The sequence below is a fragment of the Netta rufina genome (genome assembly GCF_964035555.1).
Source record: "Netta rufina genome assembly, chromosome: 3".
Classification (NCBI taxonomy): domain Eukaryota; kingdom Metazoa; phylum Chordata; class Aves; order Anseriformes; family Anatidae; genus Netta; species Netta rufina.
In genome coordinates, this window is record NC_140125.1 from 120,681,909 (window position 1) to 120,706,677 (window position 24,769).

Here is a 24,769-nt window from a genome sequence, read left to right on the forward strand (position 1 = left end):
TCCTTCACCAGATGGGGGGCTGCGGGCTTTTCTTTCTGCCTCCCCAGAGCTGCAAACAGCTCTGCACAGCACAGATCAATGCTCTGATCTCTCCCGTCCTCGTATGTCGATCCCCCATGGTGGGAATCGCTCAGCACTGCCTGCTGTGTTCCTGGAGGTGATAAATGACCCCCAGGCATACAAGCACTTGGCCCCGCTGGCCTGGACCCATCCCAGTGAGTCCGAAGTCACGTGGATGTGCCAGATGGCCAGCTCCTGTGGCCAAACCAGACTTCCCACAGCTCGCAGCCTGCACCACCAGCACACAGAGCACTGCAAAATGCTTCTGTTATTAACAATCCCTTAAGTATATTACACCTACCGCAACAATCCTCTTAGAGGAAGCCATCAAGACAGATGATAAAGAACAAGGTGTCACTTACGTACACCTAGGCTTTAGCCCGGATGGAAAGAGCACGGCCCAGGGCGCAGGGAGAGGTCACAGGGCTCCGGGGCTCTGCTCAAGGCTCTGCCCCCAGCCTGCAGCCAGGAGGGCTCCAGCCCCTGAGCCCATTCCTCTCTGTTTAGCCTAAGTGGGCGTGCTGGGGGAATCGCAGAGCAGTGATTCAGACCAACCTAGAAATTCTGTGATTCTGTGATTCAACGCCCAGCTCATCTTCAGTGCCATTTGGTGGCCACAAAACAAGGTGTCCTCCTGTGGCGGATACACCCAGCTCCTGTTCTCAGCATCAGTCTTGCTCAGGTTACAAACCACAGGAGACCTCAGTGTGAGTGTTCCCTGAACTGGGCAGCTCCTTAATTAACAGCACTGGGCGGTTACTCACAGCCGTGACCACAAAACAGGGGGTACAGCCCTAGAACAGGTGATCTATTGGAATTACTCATGGAGAAGTAGCAATTTACACGGAGAGACCAAAACCAATGTGGTAGAGGACTGACTACGAGCCAAGCGCTTTATCTCATTAATAAAGCAGTCAGAGAAGGCCTGACGAGCTCTCCTTGTGAAAGCAGCAGATGTGATGCCCATTGGGGCTGGAATGCCTCTCAGGGTTATTCCTCAAATTTGAGATCCTTACATGCTTGTGCACTTGTTGGCGTGTGAACCTTCAACCCCTGAAGGCACCATATTTATGGCAAGATCTAGCAACTTGGCTACACAGTAGACTAATCACTGACTTGTCGTGGTGATGGATTAGTATCGATCCAGTTACTGTAAAAAAGTGCTGCTATTTCACTGAAAACAGTAAGTGTTGGGCACCGCCCACACAAAAAATCTTACTGCTTACTGTCCCATGTGTGGCTCCGGTTGCGCTGGTGCAGGGCTGAGGTGGGGATCGCCCCGATTCGCGCTGCAGCCAGCAGCTGAGAGCTCGCTGCGAGCTCAGACAGCTCAGTTGGGGCAGTGCCGTGTTCCGACTTGTCTGCTTTGCTAAGAGGATCGGGGCTGGCCGCGTGGCACTGGGAAAACTCCTTTTCCACCACCACCCAGCACCCTCCTCCTCCACCCAGGGCACTTTTGTGAGCACCACATGGGATGAGGTGTGGTGGAAGCAGGCTGTGATGCGTGGAGGGAAGGGCTGCCCAGTGAAGCGATGCCTGTTTGCTCCCTGCACCTTGGAGCCGCATGGCCACATCCCCACGCAACCCCAGATCTCCCCAAGTTGTTCCTGGAAACTCAGCATCAACTGTTAAAGGCTTGTTAAGAGATTTAATTGCTTGCACAGGGCTTAGTGCTGACCCTGGCACGTGCTGTAGGGCTGAGCAGAGCAGGGCAGGCAGCTTGGAGAAAGGCCAGGAGCAGAGCCTGATGGCCGAGAGATAGATGCTGCTGCAGGGAGCGGCTTCATTGCAAAGGCTGCGCCTTGTCAACGAGCTGCTGGAGTGGCAGGAGCATGGCACAAAGCCCTGAGCAGGCGCTGCTGTCCTCTGAGGAGCCCTGCCTGCCCTGGGGAGGCTGCGGAGTGATGGAGAGCCTGGTAGGATGTGCTGCTCCCCTGCCCCATCACCTTTCACATCCCTGTACTGAGCTGCAGAAAGGAGAAGAAAAAAAAAAAAAAAAAAAAAAAAGACAAACACCCTTAAAAGGCTTGGAAAATTTTATTCTTTATTGAACTGTAATAGTTTTTCGTTCATTTTCAACACAATAAATACTTCAGTAATAGCATTTAAGAGACGAATTCAAACTCACTTCAGTACCTAAACTCCCAGCCTGAGGACGGCTCCAGGGAAGGAATCGGGGTCCCGGGGCCCACAGCCATGCCAGGGCTGCTCATGGGCAAGCAGGTTGGGCTGAGGGACCCCCACCAAAACCAGCACCCACTTCAACTACAAGCTCGAGGGACAGAAGCAGGCCAGGCTCCCTGCACGAGGGGGAGAGGAAGATTTTGATCCGTGGGGGGAACTCCTCCTGCGCCTCAAGCAAGTGCTGCACGCTAAGCAAAAAGGGACAGCTGGAAACGAGACCGTTTTGGGGAATTTCCTACACGTTTTGGGGTACAAAAGCCCTGTGCCCGGTTGTGCCATAAACTAAGGGGAGCAGAGCTTCAGCTACAGCTCCCGCGTGCACACAAAGCAGCTGTGCTCTCGGGTCTGTGTACACACACAAATCTCTGCTACCTTCCCAGAGGCTTCCCAGGTCTATCCCATGCAAGCACGGATGCTCCCAGAGGAGGGGATTTTAGGGGTCTTGCTAGAACTGACTGGCTCTTCAGAGGCACAGATCAAAGCTGCTCTCAGATTACAAGCTGCATGTACTCCCCGCACCCAGAGTAACACCAGGCCAGCTCTAAAGTATGTTTTCAGGGCATTAGAAGCTCACACTTACAGCATCCTGCACCCCTGGCCCTGGCTATATCGGGTGCCTGATGTTTGCAAGGAGAGGCTGCTGCTGAGCCATGCAATGACCCCCACGGGACAGCCAGAGCCAACTGCGGCACAGACCCTGTGGGGAAGGAATGAGCTAAAACCACAGCACCCACGTCCATGATTTCCAGGCAGTGATTGCAGCTATAAAACATTTCTTAGTGTGAATACTGCTTCAATGCAAACTCCAGGAGGCCACAACACCCGCACGCCAGCCCCAGACGAGGAATTCCTGCGCTAGGTCCCTGGGATGGTGCAGAGGCAGGAGCTGGGACACGAAGCCACACAACTGAGACAAAAAGCCTGCGTTAACCCAGTCTGCCAGGCTCTCCCAGCCAGGTGAGCCTGGCACCAGCCTGCTAACATGTCCCAGCTCCCCACTTCACCACGAACAGTGACCGACCACAGCAAGGAGCAGGAGCAGCACTGGGACCTGCCTGGATCCGGACGGTTCTGTGGGTCCTGAAGGACTGCACCCTCCCTGAATGTGTTTTTTCACCCCCAGTAATACTCTGGATTGAGATGAAGTGTGCAAAATAGATTTAGGGAAGCACCTACCAGTCCTGTTATCAACTCAGCAGGTCCACCAGTAATTAAGAAACTATGATCAACTCTATCCCTGCAAGAAGCGACAGCACAAACCACGAGGACTGGCCCCGGGCAGGCCTGAGGACACAGCCCAGCCAGCAAGGGGAGCAACCAGCACCATAACACACCCTCAGATGCAGTTAGCAAGGAATAAATTTATTTTTAAGACTTCAAACCATTATTATTAATAAATAATTTGTTTCTCAGCATGCCCTACTCCACCACGGTGAGTCGGTTTGGTCTTTCTGCTCAAGTGTTTCCGTTCCCCCAGGAGCTGGGGTCAGAAATCACCCACGTTACAACAGCCCAGACAGAAACCCACCCAGCTTCACAGCAGCACGAGTCAGAACCGGAGTCGGGTGCCCACCGAGACCAGGTCTGCTCTCCCCTCGCTTTGCCACGAGCCTGGCAGCACTAGAGAGGAGCAAGCCTACTTTCCAGCACTGATTTAACAGATTTAAGCAGGTATTTTTCTAGCTTCAAGGTGCAATAAATTAAGGCACCAAAAATCCAGGACTCTTCACAGATAAAGCCTGTGCAGATAGGAAGTGGTTCCAGTTTTTAAGAGACGTCTTTTTTTTTCCTACAGCACAAGTATTTGCAGGATCGTAGAGAGGAAGTCCTGCTTCCACATGTTTGTAGCTTTACAAAGGCTTTTTTTCAGGGCATACTCTTACAGGCTGCAAAAATCCACCAGCTCACAGCCAAGCAAGACAAGAGACAAACCGTGTAGAAAGGAGAAAAAGTGACACCACAAGGTTTAAGATCAGACATCCTCTGGCAGCACTGGTGAGCCCAGTCCTCGGGTCCAGCTATGGGAAGAGCCAGGACAACACAAGCTCTGGGCTCAGGACCCCAGAGCTCAGCTGAAGGGCTGAGGGAACAGCTCAGTTTTTCCCTAGTCCTGCAGACATCTAACTAAAAAACAAATCATTTAATTGCCACTTTTGCCAGTGCTGCTAGCCGAGTTTTGCTACCTGAACGGGCCCCCCAGGTAAGCGTTGTGTTCCATTTCAGAGAGTCCCTGTAATTTATCTCCCTTCACAAATGAATTTCATTAAACAGCCAGAGTCAAAGATTCAAGCACAGCCCAACTCCTTTGCACACTTAATTTTTTTTTTTCTGTACAATATCAGTAAAATATATAGAGTAAACTACTTTATTAAATAAATTCTGAAGACCATTTGCCCCCTCTCCCGGATCAGACACCGCTCGCAGACACGTGGCTGTACAGACACACGGACAGACAGACGAGCAGCTGAGCCCTCCGGTGGTGCCAGCCCGAACGCTGCAGCCGACCCCACGCAGGACGTACCGTGACTGAGAAACCCCAATTCCACCCACGGCACCGCGCAGAGCAGTGGACACTGCGAGCTGCCTCAGGATTTCAAGTCTCAGTCTGCATGACAATGATTCAAATTTACAAAAAAAAAAAAAAAAAAAAAAAAAAAGCAAACAAAAAAAAATCCCAAATCATTAAATAGTAGTTACAGCTTGAAGGTTTCCTAAAGCAGGAGGAGGAGTCTTCACCTGCAGAAGGAAAATGCCGTGACCAAGCTTCCAAGACCCACAATAATCAGTGTGTAAGAGACTTTGTTCCCATGGTAATTACATATGCACAATCTGCTGTGCTTGTCCACTTCCGGATGCAGCCTTTCCAGAACCTGGGTTTAAGCTACACTCTTCATTCAAGCACAGGTCTTCATTAAATAAAAGTGAACAGAAAAGAAAATCAGCATTCAGTCTTCACCACCCCACTCAATTAACTCAATTATAGAAATGTTTTAAAAAAAAAAAATCAATGCAAACATCTTCTACAAATGGACAGTAAACAAGTACATCCCTGGATGAGACACGCAGCCGCCGGGGACAGCGGTTTGGAAAACCAAGTGGTATTTGGGAAGGACCCCACCACACACACGCGAGTTTTCTGAAAGTGCACACGCAACCAACACGACATTATTAAGGTGCTTCTCCGAGCTGTGGATTTGCTGCTGCCGGTGGGCTGGTGGGAAGGGCAGGCTGAGCCCAGCTGCACTGCCACAGAAGACAAGGCTCAGGGAGCACGCAGCGAGCCAGCAGAGCCGACCTGGAGCAACCAGTTCATACCAGCAGGAATTGGGATTTCGGCTCCGTGTTACAGAGGCTGGTGTGAGCCACGTCTCACTGCCGGTCAGGGCCCACGCACCAGCCTGCAGGGAACGTTGAGATGTGGTCCCAGGTGCCCACCGCTCAGGCAGGGGCTGGGGAAGCTGATTCCTAAGCCCCCCACCTAAGTAGAATATTACTGCAAGTGTTGTGTGTTTACTTCTGCTTTAAAAAAAGGTGCAAGTATTTGCCCAAATGAATGAGTGCAGGAAGGCAGGACAGAATGTGGGAGAACTGTCACCGTTTGCTCCTTAAGTACCGGCCCGGGAGAAGGGCTAACAGGATTAGGGACAGACAGGAACGCTTGACCACCAGGATGTTCCCTTGACCTCGCAGAAATCAGCTGCTACGTTGGTTCTGGTGACGGGTCAAGGTGCTTTGCTCAGGTAAAGCCATCTGCATCCCCAACCAGCTTTATCTGAGCAAGCGCTGGGGTTTGAGGTTTTACTGGGAACATTCAGCTGGTCTAAAATACAGTAATAGTGACCTGAAAAGCTACCCTCCTCGTCCAGTTTCACCCAAAACCGTAGGCTTGTGTTCGCTGAACAGCAGCAGAGGCTGTCCCGTACCAGTCCCAACCTGGCTGCACCAGATACCGCGCATACGTTGCCCTGATGTCTGTCCAGAGGATAGGTTTAGATCTGTGGTGATGGTTGAAGTATTTACAGGTATTTGCAGCAGTTATTTACAGTACTTCTGCAGACTGCAAGCTGATTTTCTCTTCCTCCACTCCTAGTCAATCCGGCGTGGGCTTCTTTAGCGAGAAGGGTCGTATATTGAAGTGCCTGCTCAGCTGGCTCACCTGGGGACAAGGCAGGCAACAGGAGAGGGTCAGCAAGGTGCAGGGGGACGAGGAAAAAAGCAGGCAGAGAGCCCAACCTGTTCCCTGCACGGCTGACAGAGCCCTGCCACCTCCAAGCACCCACTTTCCCCATTACTGTCCCAGCCAGTTGCTCCCTCCGGCACAGCAGAGCTGGACTGCAGCATCTGCCCAGCATTGCCCAACTTCTCCCACTGCACTGGGGAGGGCAGATTTCTCCTCCCCCCTCCCTGGATGGTTTTATGCTTTACAGCAGCTGAATTAGAGCAGAAGCAACAGCCCAGCCTGTCCAGGAGCAGGCTTGCCTCCATCCTACCCTCATATACACGGGAGTCAGAAACACCCTGGCCCGAGCACAGGCACTCGTGTTTTTACTCTGCAGCACTTCTTCTTGGCCCTTCAGAGCAATATGATTAATACTTACCTTCAATTAATTTGATAATCTCGGATAAGCACAGGAAAAGTTGTTCCCTGAGTCCGTTTCCAATTAAAACTGGGGGTCAAGTACTTTGCACTGGCACAGGAAGGCAGCGGTGAGGAGCGTGCCCAATGCCAGGTTTGGGTAATCGGGTCCTTTTTACAGCAGAATGAGGAAGCCAGCTTTCACCACCTCATGTGAAGCAATGAGAAAACCACAAAGGACCGAGAGCTACACCAGCAAAGGCTCTTTCAGGTGCTCACAGATCCCCGTTAGCCTGGGAAGCACCACTTCTACGTGCCTGGCAGCCAGCAGAGGCACAGAGCAACAGAGGATAAAACGGATGGTGGGGCACTGCAGATCCACCAGCGAGCAGTGCTGAGCAGTGCTGAGCAGCACCAGGTGCTGAGCTGGGCAGCAAGCCATGGCACAGCATCTAGTCCACGCCGGCGTTCCCAAGTTCTGAATATTGGGGTCCCAGTCACTGCCCTAAAAGTTCTGCACCTCAGTATCAGTAAAGGCGTTTCTGTCCTGGGAGGGGAAGCTGCAGATGGGCCCTGGGAAAGCTGGAAGTGGGGGCAACACAAATTCAGGGGAGCAGAGCACAAAACTCCCTGACTGATGGGCAGGCCTGGGCAGAGAGGATTACACCATCCTCTCGGTCTCCCATCTCCAGCTATGACTCCAAGACCAAATTTATTTAAGCTTCTTAGCTATTCAAATCCTTCTCGCATAGAAGCCTCATTACACTAATTGGAAAGACAAGACAACCTGGGTATTACTTCCTCGCTGTAATTACAGCTCAAACTTGACTCTGGAGGCTCCACATTAGCGCCGGGGCTCCCGGGGGACAGGGCTTCCCAAGGAGGGTTTACACACGTGGCAGCAGCCAGCTCTGCAGGGAACATCTGGGCCCTTGCCCTACTTCTTCCGCAGCAGCTTCCCAGGGCATTTCTAACTGGACTTGGTCTCCTCTGAGTTTGTTTTCTCTCTTAATCAAAACTCAGGCAGAGTTTGCAGAGAGTGAGGGGAGCAAACCCAGCTCCCTGCCCCAGGAGAAGGAGGAGGCAGGCAGCTGCAGCGCAAGGGACACATCCCCAGCACAGGGCACGTCAGCAGGGTCGCAGATTAACCACTGCCAGCAGATTGTTTTACACTAGGACTCCCAAACCAGGCTCTCCTTCCCAACGTGCAGACACCACAGCCACTGCTGTGAGCATCTCCGGGAGTGCCTCCCGTTGCCCAGGGGTGCGAGTCACACCAACTGGCTGACCTACAGCATGCTCTCTAAGCTGCAGCCACAGCCACGAGTTAAAAACACAGCAGCAGAGACACGAGGACTTGTTTCAAACCCATCTCTGGCACAAGAGCCCCGGAGAACATTGTGCAAGGCTCGTTTCAAACCCAAGCAGCCTTCCAGAGCCTCCCACCTTTCCCATGGTCACGGCCAGCCCCACAGAGCTCGCAGCCCTAAGCTGTTCCGCTGACATTCCCGTTTTTAAGCAGCAGCTCCCCAGCAGAGCCTGCAGCCGAGCCCAACGCCCACGTGCCCAGTTCACCTACCACGACCACGCCGTAGTGGATGTGTGCCAGGGTGAGGAAAGCAGTTAGCAGGTAGAGGAGAAGAGTTTCACTGTTGGGGGCGAAGCCGGACACCACCACGGAGAGCACCAGCGCTATGGGGAGCAGCATCCAGTTCAGAGGCTGGCAGCGTGTGCTGCTCATCTGACAAACGATCAGCTGGCACTGCGGGGAGAGAAAGCTGTCAGAGCTTGCAGCCAGCACGGGCTCTGCAAGCCCAGAGCTGTTCACAGCGTGGAGCACAGTCACACAGGTACACAAACCGATTGCCTGCGCTTACAACTACCATCAGTTTCTCTGAGCTTCTTGTTTGGGATCTGCCTTTGCATTATAATTCCTGTGAGACACACAGAGCAGAGCCCTGTGGTGCAGGTCATAGCCATCAAGGGCATGTTCAAAGGGAAAAGGAGTTTTCCCTCTGAGCTGACCGAGCCTTGCCAGCAGCATTCTGCACGATCAGCAGCACGGGCTGCTGGCAGAGCACGGACACAGATCTGATACAATAGGCACAGGTACCTTTGGTAAGGTCTCAAGCAGGCACAGATGCAATATGCAGCTAAATTAGGTTTGGACAACAGCTGCTGGCCCTCCAGTTTTTAAGTTTATTCCCCCAAAAGAAACAAGAACTTCCTTGATATTAACAGTTTGCTACTGACATCACAGAGGATGCACGGGTGTAAACACACTCACGTTAACTATGTCTCTTGTTTCTCAAGAGCTGAGAGCTGCAGCACAGACGCCTGTGACATTTGCAGACCACAAACCCTGTCTGCTTTCCTGCTCGTTCTTTTCAGTCACAGCAAAATATCAGAGCTGTCTCAAGTTATACTTTCACACCTCCCCTCCTTCCTCCCATTTGAGCTGGCATTTTTCTTCACCCTGGGAGGCTGCACACTTCCCAGGGGCTACACGGAAGCATAATGCAAAAGCCACTCACAGAAATGTTCGCAAAGGCTGTTCCAACCATGAAATAGAAGAGCCTGGGATGGACCTCCAGGATGTCCATGGGTGACACGAAGATCCACGTGGTGCAAAGCACAAAGAGCAACACCGGGGACACCAGGGGCAGCATGATTTCGTACACAGAGTGGTGCTTCAAGGTGTTATTTTTATAGGCCCTGCAAGGCAAGCAGACAGAGAAATGAAAACTCCTGGAACCACAGCTGAGAAACACCTGGTCCCTGCCTCCAGATGTGCCCCATAAAATCTCACTGGCCATTCTGCCTCCCAAAACTGCCAACGCCAGTCATAAGCACACTCACACGAGGATGATGCACACCTTAATTGTTAACCTAAAACCCAAGAAAGCCCTGAATGACAAAGGCACCTGCACTCCTGGGTTGTGAACAACTGGACAAGCCTGCATAAGCCAGGAGCCCTTCAGCAAGCCCCTGCTCAGCAGGCTGCACCCCACAACTGCGACCTTCGGATATTCAGAAGCTGCTTTGTCACCCTAAAAACACCCACCTGAAAGCGACTAGGGCAACCAGGTCATAAGAGGCTCTGGGGGTTCCTGCAAAGGTGCTAATGCAGGTAGGGAGAGTTAAAAACAGCAAAACTTACTTGTAGAAGTTGTACAGGCTCATCGGCAGCGTCACGGTGAGGGCACAAGCTGGAAGAGAAAGAGCTACGTTACTGCCCCACGCAGAGGGAGGCCATCGCGTGCACCCCACGGAGGGGCAGATGGTTGGGCTCCAGTTTAAGCTGCTTGCAACTCAAATAGCTCAGAGGTGCACCAAGAACAGCTCAGCAGGTTTAAAAGGAGGTGCTCAAGATTCTGGTTCAAGAGTTTGTAATTACAAGTTAAGGTCTGCTATTAATTAAGGACATTTCAACTTTAAAAAGTTTCATTCACGAGCCTGGTATTACGCTTTAAACAGTTACTAAGTTTAATTACAATCCTGCTTTTAATGGGAGTTCAAACCCCACAAGCGACATGGATGTACACAGCAGAGGTTTCAGTCCTCACAGTAAAGGCAATCTGCTGTTTCTCCCACCACGTGCAAGCATTTCCCGTTCCCATTGTGCAAAACTCTTGTGATTCAGCTTGACAAATGATATAAAAAACCTGAAAATCTAGACCTAAATGGGAAACATCATTTGCTACACCCAAACCTATGGAAGTCCATCACAACTCCTTCCATGTTTATGTAGCAGTAAGTATTTTAACAGACACGTAAGTATTCCTGCTTTTAATAACCTGACTCCCATTCGAATGCACAAATACACTGAGTGTACGCGTCGTGCTCTACTTTCCACGAAGGCAAAGTGCATTTATTATTCATATCTTAAATTCTGTGGCTGCCAAAAGAAAGCTCAAAATATCCACCTGGGTAAATCTGATGCTTGCACCTCTCTTAATGTAACAATTCAAGACACACTGACTTGAAATTAAGCACTTATGATTAACCCCTAAAGAAAAGGGCATAGGTTAAGAAAATACAGTTGAGGAAGAAGTTCTGAATAAGCCAAATCACATCAAGCCACGCAGCTCTTCCTGCGTTACTCCCGCCTTTGCAGGGACTTATTCTGCTGGAGAGAAGAGTCAGCTTTTCTGGAGGAAGGCTGTACATCCTTTTATTTAATTTTTGGACAAGTGCATGGAGGGCAGGACCCACAAAGGTGCTTTCCCCACCTAACATCGCTCCCTGCAGCAGCCCAAGGCTGCTGACACAGCATTCTGGCTCCAGCTCCTGCTCCCTCAGCAGCTCTCCTCTACCCGGGCTGCAGCCCAGCTCCAGGCGAGGAAGGATTTTGGGTCTGTCTGCACAGACCCAAGGGCAGCACCAGGGCTGGCCCCAGCCACCATGCTCCAGCCCCTTGGGATCAGCCTGAATAAGCCCGAAGGCACGAGCTCAGCGTGCTGCCTCCTCACCCTTCTGGTCACCACTGACCCAGGCATGCTGCAGCAAGTCAGCCTCTCCAAATTAACTGCCCTGGGAGACCTGGCAAAGGGCAGGCTGCACGAACACCCTGCGTTAGTCAGCTGGGTGAGAGCCCACAAGAGCCTTCATTACAGCAAACAGAACAGCAGCACAGAGTAATTAGGACATTGGGTGTTGGGAAAAGAGGTTTGTGTTTAAAAGACAGGCTTCAACATGGAGTTTCTTACCAATAATCATTGTAGTGAATAGGTCTCTATATAAGAAATTAAACAGGAAAGGTGCATACCAGGCCTCAACTCCCACAATGGCCGTCACTATGTAGACGATGGAAATGGTCTGAAAGAAAGCAGAAGAGAAGCGGGTGTCAGCAGCACGGCCGCAGCCTGGCAGCACAACGCACGCCCGGGAGCTTCAGGGAACAGCAGTCGGGCTCTGGAGGTTTGTCCAGGGTCTCCTATCAGCCATCTGCTGAAGTTATCATAGGGAAAAAGCTAACAGGGAACACCTGAATTGTGGTGGAAGCCCTGATGGTGCACGGAGCGCGCTGTGGGGTAGCTGAGCCCTCCAGCCCGACTTTCTTTTTCCATCGTCTGAATTTCTGGGCAGACCTGTGTGGTGCCAGGAGTTGGACTCGATGATCCTTAAGGGTCCCTTCCAACTCGGGATATTCTACAATTCTATGATTTCTGTGCTAGGCAGAGGTCCAAAAGCACTCAGGTCAAGAAAATGCTTCTGGGGGAGGAGCTCAGAGTATAGTCAGACGGGACCAGCTCCAGCCTCATTTTACCAGAAGAGATAATTATTGCAATTAATCATTCCCCTTCCAGCTTGTTGCATTTCCCACCCAGGATGTGACACGAGTACGGTGCGCTGCTCGTTGCTGTGAGACTGCACCCTGGCTAGGACAGGCAGCTGCGAGCACTAAAGCTGAATTTTACTCATCCAGAGCTTGCTCTCGGTTCTGATGGGCTCTTCAGAAGGTGTTTCCTGCAGGGAAGTCCTTAACGAGAAAAGGAAGTGCCAACATCCCAACCGGTCCATCACTGTTAACCTCAGCATCAACTGCCTCATTACCCAGCCACAGGGGGGCACCTCCCTGGGAACCTTTGCTCCAGGCACGGTGATTAACATGCAAACTAGTCCCACAGCTGAACTTTGGCACGCATCCTGCTCGTGCATAAAGGCACCCCGAACTTCTAGGCTTGAATGTACCCGTGGGGTGTAACGCAGGAAACTAATTAGTGCAAGCATTTAGGTACCCAGGAGGTCACCAGGACACATGGAGAGGAAACAAGGAGATATCTGTTCCTCAAGCCTTGTTTCTCGTAGGAAATCCATCTGCAAAAGCTACTATGAACAGAAAAACCCACATAAACTTCCTTGGATTTAACATTTGTGCGAAACTGAACCCTACCAACACATCTCATCTCTCAGCACACGGCTCCGAGCCCTGCCCTGCTCCACGCTGCTGGGGCAGGCTGGGGACAGCCACCCTGGAGAGGGTGTGATTTACAGGGGGCTGCACAGCCACCAGAGCTGCACCCCGGGCACGCCAGCCCTTTATCGAGCTCCTGCTGAAGCCGCTGCGGCGCGTACTTACCACCTGGCTGATGTCATATCCCCAGGGCAGGAAGAGAATCCCCGTGTTGTACTTCTCCCAGTGGGAGAGGATGAATGAAAACAACACCACCCACAAGAGGAGGTAGAGAACGAAGACACTGACACCCGTGGAGCCCCGTCCAAAGGTGGAGTAAACTGTCACGACGAAGTACACGCAGGCCCAGCTGTCCAGGCCGTGATCAAAGAGCTCCCCCAGGGGCGTGCTGGAGTTGGTCCGGCGGGCCTGTTTCCCATCAACGCCGTCTGGGAAGAAAGCAAGGAGAAACAGGGAGTTTTGACAGACATCCACCAAAATAAGAAGCTTTGCTGGGCACCCCTACGCAGAGCAACAGGCCAGCCTGCAGCTGACAAGACGTGTAATCAGCTCCCCCTGCCCTCATCCTCCAACAGCGAGCACGTCCCGCTCCCCACCTCCACCTGAGACTGAAAAATGCAACAGAGGGAAAGTCTGGCAAGAGTTTATTTGAAGCAGAGCAGGGACAGGATTTCACACAGCACCTCAAAGCCAGCTCCAGCATCCTCCTTCCACGTCAGCCGCTCCGGGCCACCTTCCTCCCATGCGCTTTGCCAAGCGGTTCCTGGAACTGCTCTAGCAGCACGAGCAGCAATCGGAGCGGGCCGTGGCTGAGGCCCAGAATCAAAGATTTTTCAGCAGGCTCGGAGATAAGATGGCACGCGGCTGCAGCATGAACAGATGACCGAGACAAATCCCCCCCCGCAGGCAGATAAACTCTTACCTAACGTGTAGGCAATGAAGTTGAGGAGACCCACAATGACCCACACTCCGTTTGGAACGTGCTGGTGGTCAGGAGCTGCAGAGATCAGAAAGACCCAGGGGAGGACAGCTCAGTACACGCTCTCGGCGGGTTTATTTTGGCACAAGAGGCCCAGTGGCTCACCGAGACAAAGCACCCCCACAACTCAAACAGTGAAACAGATGCTAGCTCTCCAGGGAGAGGTGGCAGAGCTGTTTGTCCCACAGCTCCCCATGGAATCAGGTCACAGAGACAGGAATCCTAGGACTTTGCAAACCAGGACATATTTGTCCTCTGTCCCCAGCTCCCAAGCCACAGGAGCTAAGAGCTGGTGATGGCAGCTAGCAACTGCAGCCCAAAAGCAGGGCATGGAAGTGTGTGCGGATCAGGCACTCCTCCTGCACTGCTCAGAGCATCACCAGAGCCTCTTGGAGAAGAGGCTGCGCCCTGCCTCTGCTGCAGGCACGTGGGGAATTCCCTCCCAGTCTCCAGACCTCGTCCCTGCCAATTGAAACCGAGTTCCTCCTTAATAACCTCTCCTCCTCCGCTGGTGCTGTCTCGGCAGCCAGCCAGCTTAGCTGCCACAACTCAGGGAGCCCAAAGCTGCATCTCAAAAAGAGCAGGGAGCTGCTTCTTGGTGGCAGCCTCGCATGAGGATGCACAGAGGTCTCCTACAGGGAGCAACAACACCCCAAAACGTCACCTTCTTGTGTCCTTTGAGCAGCGGGATGGTGCCTTCCAGCAGCAGGTCACCAAACCAACCAGCCATGAAGGCACAAGCTTCTGGAGGCTTCACCAGCAAAATGAAACGATCTCTTTCCAAGCAGAAGACCCGTAACACAAACGTAAAAGGGTCCCAGAGCTTAAGCTTTGCCATCCCTTTGGCAGAGCACAACTTTTTGAACATCTGACATCCTGTCCTGGGGATTTTTGGGCTCCTGTGAGCTGTCAGCTTTTCTTCCTAGGGCTCACAGAGCAAAGCACAGCCCAAATCTTAGCTGTGCTCACATCACCCAAGCTTTTGAAAGCTTTTCATTCTGGTAACGGTGCTCGTCTGCCTATCAATGAAGGCTACACCAAAAAAAAATTAAAATATTTTTCTCACTTAACTGTACTTTCCACTTAAGTGTACTTTGATGATTGGCCGGGTTTTAGGAGAACTAGATGAACTGTTCTGAGCAGCCTAAACCAAACCTGGCAGGGGGAGAGGGAGAGAAAAATACAGAAAGGAAGCTATTGGTAAGTGACTGAGAGTTACCATGCTGCGTTAAGGGTTTTTTTAGGACACTCCCACAAGCAAGGAGACACCTAAACTGATTCAGTAACAGGCGGACACGGGAACTGTTTAAAAAGTGTAAAGCTGTGCACATCCTCGCGTTATGCAAAATGGTGAAATGGAGAATGAGGACTTCGCTTTTGTTAGCTTGAACGTGGTGCCAGCATGTTTCTGCAAGAGGGCAATTAGCTGGGATGCAAATAAAGAGGCTCCGCTTGCTGCCTTCAGAAAGCAGAGTTCCCCACGTTACCCTTTTCCCACATGTTCTGTTTCAAAAGGAGGGCACTCGCTCTTGTCCTCTGCCAAGGCAGAGCTGAATCCCACACAAATTTGGCTGTTTTGTCCTTTGCCTGCACGCAGCCAGCCAGGAGCAAATGCACCCAGCAGCTGGAGGGAAGGCATCACCTGGCCAAATCCTCATCGAGAAGCCCGGCGACTTCAGGCCCTCAGCTCCATCCCTCCTGTGGTGCAGCCAGCTGCCCGGCAGGGCCCCGACTGCACGGGCTCACCTCCGAGCACCAGAAGGCACAGGAGAGGAGGTGACACATCCAAACAGAAGAAGGCAGCCTTACCAGAAGCATAAAAGTCAGGGTCGAAGTATGCCATGAGGAAGAAGTTGAAGACAAGCAGCAGGAAGCCAGAAAACGTTATCAGATTTGGGGCCAGCCAGGTAGGGAAGATCTATGGGAGAGCAGCAAAAGAAGACATGAACTCATTAGAATATTTAACGAGGACCACGCGCTGCTCCCGGCCGCAGCAGATAGCTGGTTACAGTCGTCTGGGTGCTGGACAGCACTGCCCGGGCGCACCCAACACCGTGGGGCTGTGCGAAGCTTTGGGTTGTGATGCAGTGAGCTCGGGGCAGCCGCCAGCTGGAAGGCTGTGCCCTTTGTAATTAGTCACACCACAAACGAAGCGGGTCTGTTCAGCCAAGCAGGGCCCTGCAGCTGACACTTCTGAGCAGAAGACGTGGCGGTGAGCGGCGTTTCGCTGTCCTGCTCGGGGCAGGACGAGGTCTCACCTTCACTATCGTGTTCCAGAAGGGATGCATGACGTACAGGGACAGGGGGTTGCTGTCCACCGCGCTGTACTGTGAACAAGAGGGGAAACAGAAGTCAAAACACAACAGCCAGGGCTCCAGGACCTCGTGCAGGAAGCCGGAGATCCTCAACATCAAGCTTTCCCTGCGGGCACCTGCCACCAATCTTTGCATCGCACGAACACTCGAGCCAGGAACGGGCTCACACCAGGGACGGTGCTGAGCAATCCCAAAAGTGCCTGCCAGCTCCAGCAACGCCAGGCACCAGCCCACAAACAGCTCCTGGGCTCACCACGGAGATTTTTGGAAGGCTTCCTTCACGGGACAGGCAGAGGAGACCTCCACGGGCAGCACAGGGAGCATTCTTGGCCAGCCAGAGGAATTGCAGCCGCACCGTGGACACCTTGATGTGCCCTGCCCTGCCTGCCTGCCCCCTGCCGAGTCCTGCCCCAGCTCTCAGAGCCACGCGGCTCTCCCAGAGGAGCAGGACCAGGGACCTCCTGGGCCCCCCTAAAACAGGAGACAGGTCACCAAGGGGCAGGGTGCTGGTGTGGTTCGGAATAACCCACTGGGATGGCAGCTCTGTACCACTCACCTCCTGTCGCTTGGAAGAGACCTTCCCCTTCCAGAAGGATGTAATTTGTTTCTGAGCAAGACCTTCAGCCCCCTCCCTCGTCCTGCAGATACCCCGAAATGCCACAGACACCACCCCACATCCATGAGCATCCCCGAATCCCACACGCCCTGCTGCAGGTCAAGCAGCAGAGGATGATTTACTCAGCAGCGAGGAGCAGAGGGGCGCAGACCCCAGCTCTGGACGGAGACGTGGGGCTCCCGGCAGAAGGCTCCTCTCCACCACAAAGCCAAGATTCCTGCAGAGGGAAGGGGGAAGCAGGAGGTCTTACCCCTCACCCCAAAGCTTTCTAATCCTCAGAGGTGGCTGAGGATACCCCGATATCCTTACCTCAGTAACCCTGTGGGAGCTGCAGCGCAGCACCAAAACCCCGAGCTGGAGGCCGTGCGAGACGAGGCCTCAGCCCCGAGGAATTTCCATCCCAGCTTAGTTCAGCGGCGGAGGACAGAACGCCGAACGCCTTACGAGATAATAGGCTTTGGAGTAACCACCAGATAGGGGAGGAGGAGGGCTGCAGGCCCATTAAATCTCATTATCCCCGTCACGGCCTCCAACGAGGGAACAAACGCCACACCAGGAGCGAGGCAGGGGAAGCCCCCTGCAGTTTGTCTGCCGGGGCTGTGCCCTGGGGAAGGTCCCAGCTCTTTCCCCTCTCCCCATTTCCCCACCTCAGCGATCCCATGGCCAGAATGCAGCCTCCCTGCACCCTGTAGCCCCCACAGAGCCATCCTGCAGCTCCCAGCCACGTCCCTCCGGCCACACGGATGGGACACATCCCCTCAGCTCAAAGATTCACCCCCAGGGAGGCTTCTTCCAAGCAGAGGGCCACAATCTCCTTAAAAAACCCCTACCAGGATGAGGGGCCCTCTGTCCAGCTCCACCGCCCCCCATCTCCAGCCCCTGCTGGGTGACGTTTCCAAAAGCAGCTGCTCCTACGCACAAAAAAAAGCCATAAAAAGGCAATTTGATGGATTTCAGTGTAATTTACACTCGGAAACTCTTTACCTGGATGTGTGAGCTCGCGCAGGCTCTTGGCACAGCTGATGAGCACGGTCCTGGGGAAGGGGCAGCACGGGCACACCCCGTACCTAACACGGCACCGATAAGGGCAGCAGGGAGCCCAATGCAGGGAGCCCATCAGTGGGGTCACGCTGCGTGCACCGAGGGCACCCACGGCAGCCTTCAGCCTCCCTCCTCGCACAAAGAAGCCAGCTGGGGGTTTCTGAGGAGTACTCAGGACCAGCACAGCCTGCAAGGGACAACTTGATGCCACCACGGCACTGAGCTGCCTGCCATCGTTATGGGGTTTAGAGACAGGAGTGGCTCGCAGAGCTTACACCCAACGTTGAGCACCAAACCAGGCCGTTTCCGCAGGATCCAATTACGTGCGCGAGGAAGAAAACGCAGATTTACAGCCCAGATTCCACTAATAGCTTTCCCGGGCAGAAAAACACGGCGGCTTTTCAGTAATCCCATTAGCGGGAGGCGGCAGCAGACAGCACCCTGCTGTGCAGGCGCCCCGGCCTCAAACACCCGGAGGGGGCTGGGGGAGCCCCGAGGCAGGAGCAAGGCAGCGTGGGCTCGGCACAGCGGCCCCAGAACATCCAGGAGGCCGTTTCCTACAACCCCTCTTCGGTATGAGGTGGGCACGAGGCCCAGCAGCTCATCCCACGGGGCTGAGAGGAGGCAGCGAGCCCGGCAGGCTCCAGGACCCACAGCCAAGCCGTGCCAGGGCAAACAAACCCCCCCTGCACTATGCCCGTGCTCTGCCGCCACGCTTTAAGGGCGTTCAGTGCCACCGACCTGTTTGTTTTCCCCGAGGTCACTTCTCTGCTGGCACCAGGAGGGAGCACGGGGGCAGCGAGGAGCGTGCAGGGAAGGGTGCGAGGGGTGGCCGGCGGCAGGGAGGACGCACGGGGCAGCAGGATGCTGTGGAGGAGGTGCTCGAGGTGCCCCCCAGCCTCGCTGCCTGCCCCATTTCCCTCTTCTCACCCGTTTTCACACATTGCTGATGTCCGCGAGCAGGGCTGAAGCCCCTCTGCTGTGAGAGGAGCTGCTGCGGCGAGCAGAAGCCTCGTCCGGCTCCCCAAACCCCAAAGCCGAGGCTCCTTGCTCCTCCAGAGTGGGAATCGCAGGATCAGAGCAGGGATAGGGGAGGGAAAAAAGGCAGAAATGGAAGTGCACGAACAGGAACCCGACAGAACAGCCTTGTGACAGCTGAACAAAGCTTTTACGCTCATCTATAGCCCACCAGGGATCCGGAGGGGAGGGCTGCAGGGCCCAGAGGGGGATCGGCCCCAAGCAGGCAGCTCTGCGAGCCCGCTCCTGGTGCCGAGTTTCAAGATGTGACCTGAAAGAGACAAAACTTTTTTTTTTTTTTTTTCCCCCAAAAAAACCCATAACCCTCAGGCTCTGTTTGCAGAGAGGAGGAACGAGGGCTAGAGGAGGTTCACAACTAAGAGAACCAGGCAGTGACTTTTTGGATGGAGCTCCTCGCAGCCACGATCCGACACGCAGCAACGAACAAAGCAGCAGGATTTCAGTGCCACGAAGAAGACCCGAGAGGGTCTGACCCTCCCTTGGGTTTCTCCTACCCCACAGCAGAAGGGAAAGCTTCTCACGGCAGAGTTTGGGCCTCCCTGGGATGCTGCAAGCCCTCTGCCCTGCCATCACTTCCCTCTGTGTCCCCGCAGCCGCAACTCGGGACGAGATGCACCCGGCCATCCCAGCAGGCTCTGGAGGAAGGCGCACGCGGATATCTCAGATATTTGGAGCAAAAACACAAAGCAAAAGACAGAGCTTTTGGTTTCGTTTGCTTTAAAGGCAACCTGAAGAGCAAAACGCCGCCAAGAAGCGGCTCTGCTTTCCCACCCCTCTGTTACACGCATCCAGGAGGAAGGCACCCGGCTCCAGCAGCCATCCCGTCCCTCTCTGTCGGGACGAAGGACGCAGGGGGATGCGGGTGGCAGGCGGCTGAACAAAGCTGGGAGGGCTCCTGCTGCAGGACGAGGCAAGGAGCCTGCTACCTGCACCCCTCGCACCCAGTTCACACCTTGAACAGTGGTCCCTGAGCACAGAAGGCTTCGTGTGTGGCTGGGAACGGCGATGCCACTGCCGCCACGGCAGCCGGGTGGTTTTCACCCAAGAGGGGGCTTTCAGACAGGCAAGGGATCATCAAGGGATGCTCTGAGCTGGGCTGAGGTTTCAGCCCCTGAATTTCCCTGCAGAATTGGAGAAAAAGAAGGAAGCAGCTCCACCTCACAGCTGCTCACCTGGAAGTGGTGAAGGCCGGGAGGACGCCGAGCTCACGGCTCCCTGTGCAAGCGGCGCCTTGGGAAGGAGATGTTTAAAGGCAGGCGCACGCGGGAGCCTCAGAGCAATTAGGGAGCCCTTGGGGAAGGAGTTAAGTGATTCAGGAACAGGGCTCAAAGGCTTCTCCTCCTCCGCACCCTTCCCAGGAAGGGCCCTGCAGGAGAAGACAAGGGACCGGCCTTTTTGTAGCCTCAAGCCTCCCATCCAGGTCGCTCCCATCAAAAATCTCCCTGCCGGCTGCGGTGTTGTTCTGCAGAGCCTGCTCGCCAGAGCAAGCCCCGCGGAGATCTTTTTAGGGCTCGTATTTCCAGACGAGCCTCTGCGAGGCTGCCAGGACAGCCGCCAGCCAGCTGCTTCCCGCAGCGCCACATCTGCAGCCCTGCTCCCCGCGGCGTTTGGAGGCTGAGGGGAAAAGGATTTCCTCCTGGGAGAGGGGGCACCCTCTTTTTCGGGGGCAGAGGACACCGCACGGGACTGGTGGTCCCTTCTAGCCCTGCAGACACGTGAGGAGAACCACGAGGGCTTCGTTTCAGCGCCCACACAGGTAAGGAGACAAAGAGCCTCTCACAAGAGCCGCCACCGAGCGCGCTGCTGCCCGCCGCCCCCGCACCGCTGCCGCTAGACACGGCCCCAGAAGGATTTCGGGGTGTGGAAGCTCCAAAAAGCACTTCCCAAACCCCAATTCCCTCTCCCCTCGCCGAGTTTGTGAGGTGAGACAGCGTCCTGCCCCACCTTTGGACCCGAGCAGGCCACGTGGCGCTGCCGCAGCTCGGTGCCAGCGCCCTGCTCCGCCGGCGCTCCCCCCAGACCGTTGCCCCCGGGGCATCGCCTCCCTGCGCGGGGAGCCAAGGTCCAGCAGCGGTTCGCCAGGTGAGGACGACGCCAGGTAGCCCCGTGGCAAGAGCCTCGTGCTCTTTTATCACCTCAGAGTTTCCTCTGCTCCTCCTGGAGCAGCTGGATGAGAGCTGCGCCCTGGGCACCGCGCAGCAGAGGCACAGAACTCGCACGAGGGCGAGAGAGGAGAAAGGAAGAGGAGGAGCAGGCGCCTCCGTGAGCGTCCCGCACCCGTTTTCTCCCCTGGCCACGGTTTTCTAGGAGGAGGTTGCCCGGGAGCCTGCCAGAAATAGATTTGGAGATGGGTTTTTAAGCAGCAGCTCGTGCCTTCTGGCAGCCAGCCGCAAGGTCTGCGCTCCTGAACAGCGGAGCCACGCTGCATCCCTCCCGGCACGGGGTGCTCAGCGCCCAACAACACCCAACAGAGCGCCTGCTTTGGGCTCCGATGGCTTTGGGGACGTGCTCCGGGCACAAAACACCTCCTCCAGGGCTGAACGCAGGCTGAGGGGATGAGGCAGAGGAAGCAGCACAGCAAAAGCTGAAAGAAACCTGCTATTTTGCACCGTCACCGACCCACACCCCAAGCAGCACCCTCCTCGCTCCATCTTTTAGGGCCACGCTGTGCCCTGATGGAGTTTCCCGGGCCCCAGCAGCTCCTTGCAGGCTCAGCATCAGTGGAGATGCTCCAGAAACGTGCTCTGTCACAGCCCCTATTGATTCGGGGAAACCACAGCCTCCTGAGCGCAGCTACTGCTGCCAGCACGACCGCAGGCCTGCCCCGGGGGCACGCGCGGCTGGCTGGGCTCCTGCCGGCCCCACGCTGCCTCCCAGTAAGGCCAGTAAGAGCAACTGGTGCTGCCAGGACGCGGCCAGCGCTGGAAGAACTGGGCAGGACCCAAGCTCCAGCTGCACGAAGCGTGGATAGAAAGCTGAGAGGGGCCTGGAGCAGCCTCCCTGCGAGGAGAGGAGGAGAGACCTGGGGAAAAGAGACCGAGAGGGGATCTCAGCAATGTGCATAAATACCTGAGGGGTGGGAGGCAGAGGGGTTTGGCCAGCCTCTTTTCAGTGTTTTTTGGGGACAGGACCAGGGGTAATGGGCACGAAACGGAGCCCAGGCAGTTCTGCACCAACACACGAAGGAAATTCTTCACGGTGAGGGTGATGGAGCGCTGGGACAGGCTGCCCAGGGAGGTTGTGGGGTCTCCTTCTCTGGAGATGCTCAAGGCCCGTCTGGACGCCTCCCCCACAAAGACCAAGAGTCCCCCCCCAAGGACCAGAGCCCCCCCCCAGCACCAAGACACCCCCTGAAGCACCAGGACTCCTCCACAGCACCACGACCCCCCCCCAGAGCACCAGGACCTGACCCCCCTCTGGCACCACGAGGCCCCCCCAAGCACCAGGACCCCCGGCACTAAGACCTGACCCCCCCGCAATGACCAAGACCCCCCCACTAAGGACAAGGACCCCTTTACAGCACCACGACCCCCCCCCCCCCCCACAGCACCAGGACCCCCACCATCAAGACCAATAACCAAGACCCCCTCCCAAGCACCGGGACCCCCCCATAAGGACGAGGACCCCTCCCCCCAGCACCGGGACCCCGAGCACCAGGACCTGACCCCCCCCCCCCGGACCAGGACCCCTGGCATCAAGACCTGACCCCCCCCAAGAACCGAGACCCCCTCCCCAAGCACAGGGACCCCTCACCCCAGCACCACGACCCCCAGCACCAGGACCTGACCCCCCCACAAAGCACCACGACCCCCTCCTACTGCACCACGACCCCCGGCATCAAGACCTGATCCCCCTCCCAGCACATGGGGCTCCCCCCCCAAAAAAAACGAAACCCCCTCCCCACACACCGGGAGCCCCCCCCCAAGAACCGAGACCCCCTCTCAAGCACTGAGACCCCCTCTCAAAGCACCGGGACCCCCTCCCCAAACGCCGTCTTCCCCCCCCCCCCCCACTGCACCAGGGCCCTCGGCACCAGGACCTGCCCCCCCCCACAAAGCACCACGACCCCTCCCCAGCACCAGCGCCCCCGGCATCAAGACCTGACCCCCCCCCCCCCAAGAACCGAGACCCCCCCCCAAGCACCGGGACCCCCCCTACTACAGCGGGACACCCTCCCTGGCACCACGACCCCTCCCCAGCACCAGGACCCGACCCCCCCCCCCCCCCCCAGCACCGGGACCCCCAGCATCAAGACCTGACCCACTCCCAAGAACCGAGACCCCCTCCCAAGCACCGGGACCCCCCCCCCAAGCACCGGGCCTCCCCCCCCAAGCACCGGGCCGACCCCCCCGGCACCACGACCCCCTCCCACACCCAGCAGACCCCCCCGTGAGCCCCTCACCCCCTCACCTTGTACTTGCCGAAGCCGGCCAGCTGCTCTCCCGTCACGTACCCCATGGCGTCCCCCCCCCCCCAGCACCGCGCCCGCCGCCTCACGGCGCCTCCCGCCGCCGCCTCGGCCCACCGGGCGTGCCCGTGACGTCACCGCCACCCCCCCCCCCCTCTCCCACAGCGCCCCCTAGCGGCCTGGAGGACCCTGAGTGTGGGGGGGGGGGCAGGAACATGGCTGCCCCCCCCCCCCCCCAGCCCCATCCAGCCTGGCATTGGGCACCCCCAGGGATGGGGCAGCCTCCACCAGGGCCTCACCACCCTCAGAATAAAGGATTTCGTCCTTGCACCTGTCCCAAACGTGCCCTCTTTCATTTCCTCGCCTTCACGGGAGCCGGGGGTGTTTGGTGTTTTGGGCATAAAAACCTTGTTTTGGCACAATTAACGTGGTTGAGAGGGAAGGAAGGAAGGTGGTGTTGGGGCACGCTCGCAGCGATCAGAAAGCGCAGCAGGCGACCTTGTAAAATGCAGGCAAGCTGAGTCCTCAGAGCAGTCAGGCGGAAACCGCGGTGTAAGAAACATTGCCGCCGCAAAGAGTATCAAAGGCAAAAGAAATCTGACTTATAACGGGACGGCAGCTGAAAGCCATGTATTGGCTGTGAAGCCAACCGGATAGGCTGTGAACCTGGATTATTACCCAGTCAAGGGGGAAACAGGAGGGTCCCGGTCCTCAAGAAAAAAATAAATAAAAATAAATAAAAATAAATAAATAAATAAATAAATAAATATATAAACTGTGTTATGGAACTGCTTCAAAGATCGAAGCCGAAATTTCCTTAAGTGGTATATTCTTTATTGCAGTGCTGGATGCACGGGGGATCTCTCCACCTATCGTGCATACCCAAAGCGGAAAGCAATCTTGAATTTATACAATCAATCTATCAATATTCCACAAGCGCCTATATATATTCATTACCTATCCCTGCCTTCCCTCGCTTCTCATGCTAATTAGCCTTTTGGCACCTTGCACCTGCGTAGAGCCTCCCAAGAATTGTGGGCGGGGGTCTTTGGGACGTGGGCGGGGGTCTTTGGGAGGAAGACCCCGAGTCTTCCTCACAGTGTACTTTTCACCTTTGGCCAGGAATCTGCTGAGTTGGCATGTTTCTTAATTGCAAGAGCTGGTTGTTGCTAATTCTTCCGTTTGTTGTATCTTTATAATGAATTCCAATGTACAGTTTCGAGTTTTATAGTCCTTACATTTGTTTCTCTGTCTGTCTGCCGCTTCCTTATCATGAGTTCCAGTGTCTTGTAGCATCAGTTGTGTGATGCGTAGCAGGGATTCTCCCTTTAAACACAGAATCATAGAATCATAGAATATACCGAGTTGGAAGAGACCCATAAGGATCATGGAGTCCAACTCCTGGCACCGTACAGGTCTGCCCAAAAGTTTAGACCATGTGCCTAAGTGCACAGTCCAAACGCATTTTAAATTTCGATAGGCTTGGTGCAGTGACTATGTCCCTGGGGAGCCTGTTCCAGTGTGCGACCACCCTCTCGGTGAAGAACCTCTTCCAGATGTCCAGACTAAACTTCCCCTGCCTCAGCTTAACACCATTCCTGCGGGTCCTATCACTGATGTTTACAGATGTTCACC

General features: G+C 55.1%; 1 protein-coding gene across 1 annotated transcript; it reads right to left on the reverse strand.

Moving 5' to 3' along the window:
* Positions 1-2,095: 2,095 nt before the first annotated feature.
* Positions 2,096-23,235, reverse strand: SELENOI (selenoprotein I). The gene is made up of 10 exons (XM_084285206.1): positions 23,137-23,235; positions 15,975-16,043; positions 15,526-15,634; positions 13,660-13,734; positions 12,903-13,165; positions 11,530-11,638; positions 9,981-10,029; positions 9,355-9,535; positions 8,400-8,582; positions 2,096-6,400 (listed from the first exon to the last, which is right to left on the reverse strand). Exons 1-10 carry the CDS (start codon positions 23,182-23,184, stop codon positions 6,284-6,286), a joined length of 1,203 nt encoding a protein of 400 aa, XP_084141332.1. The 5' UTR covers positions 23,185-23,235; the 3' UTR covers positions 2,096-6,283.
* Between the last annotated feature and the right edge of the window lie 1,534 nt (positions 23,236-24,769).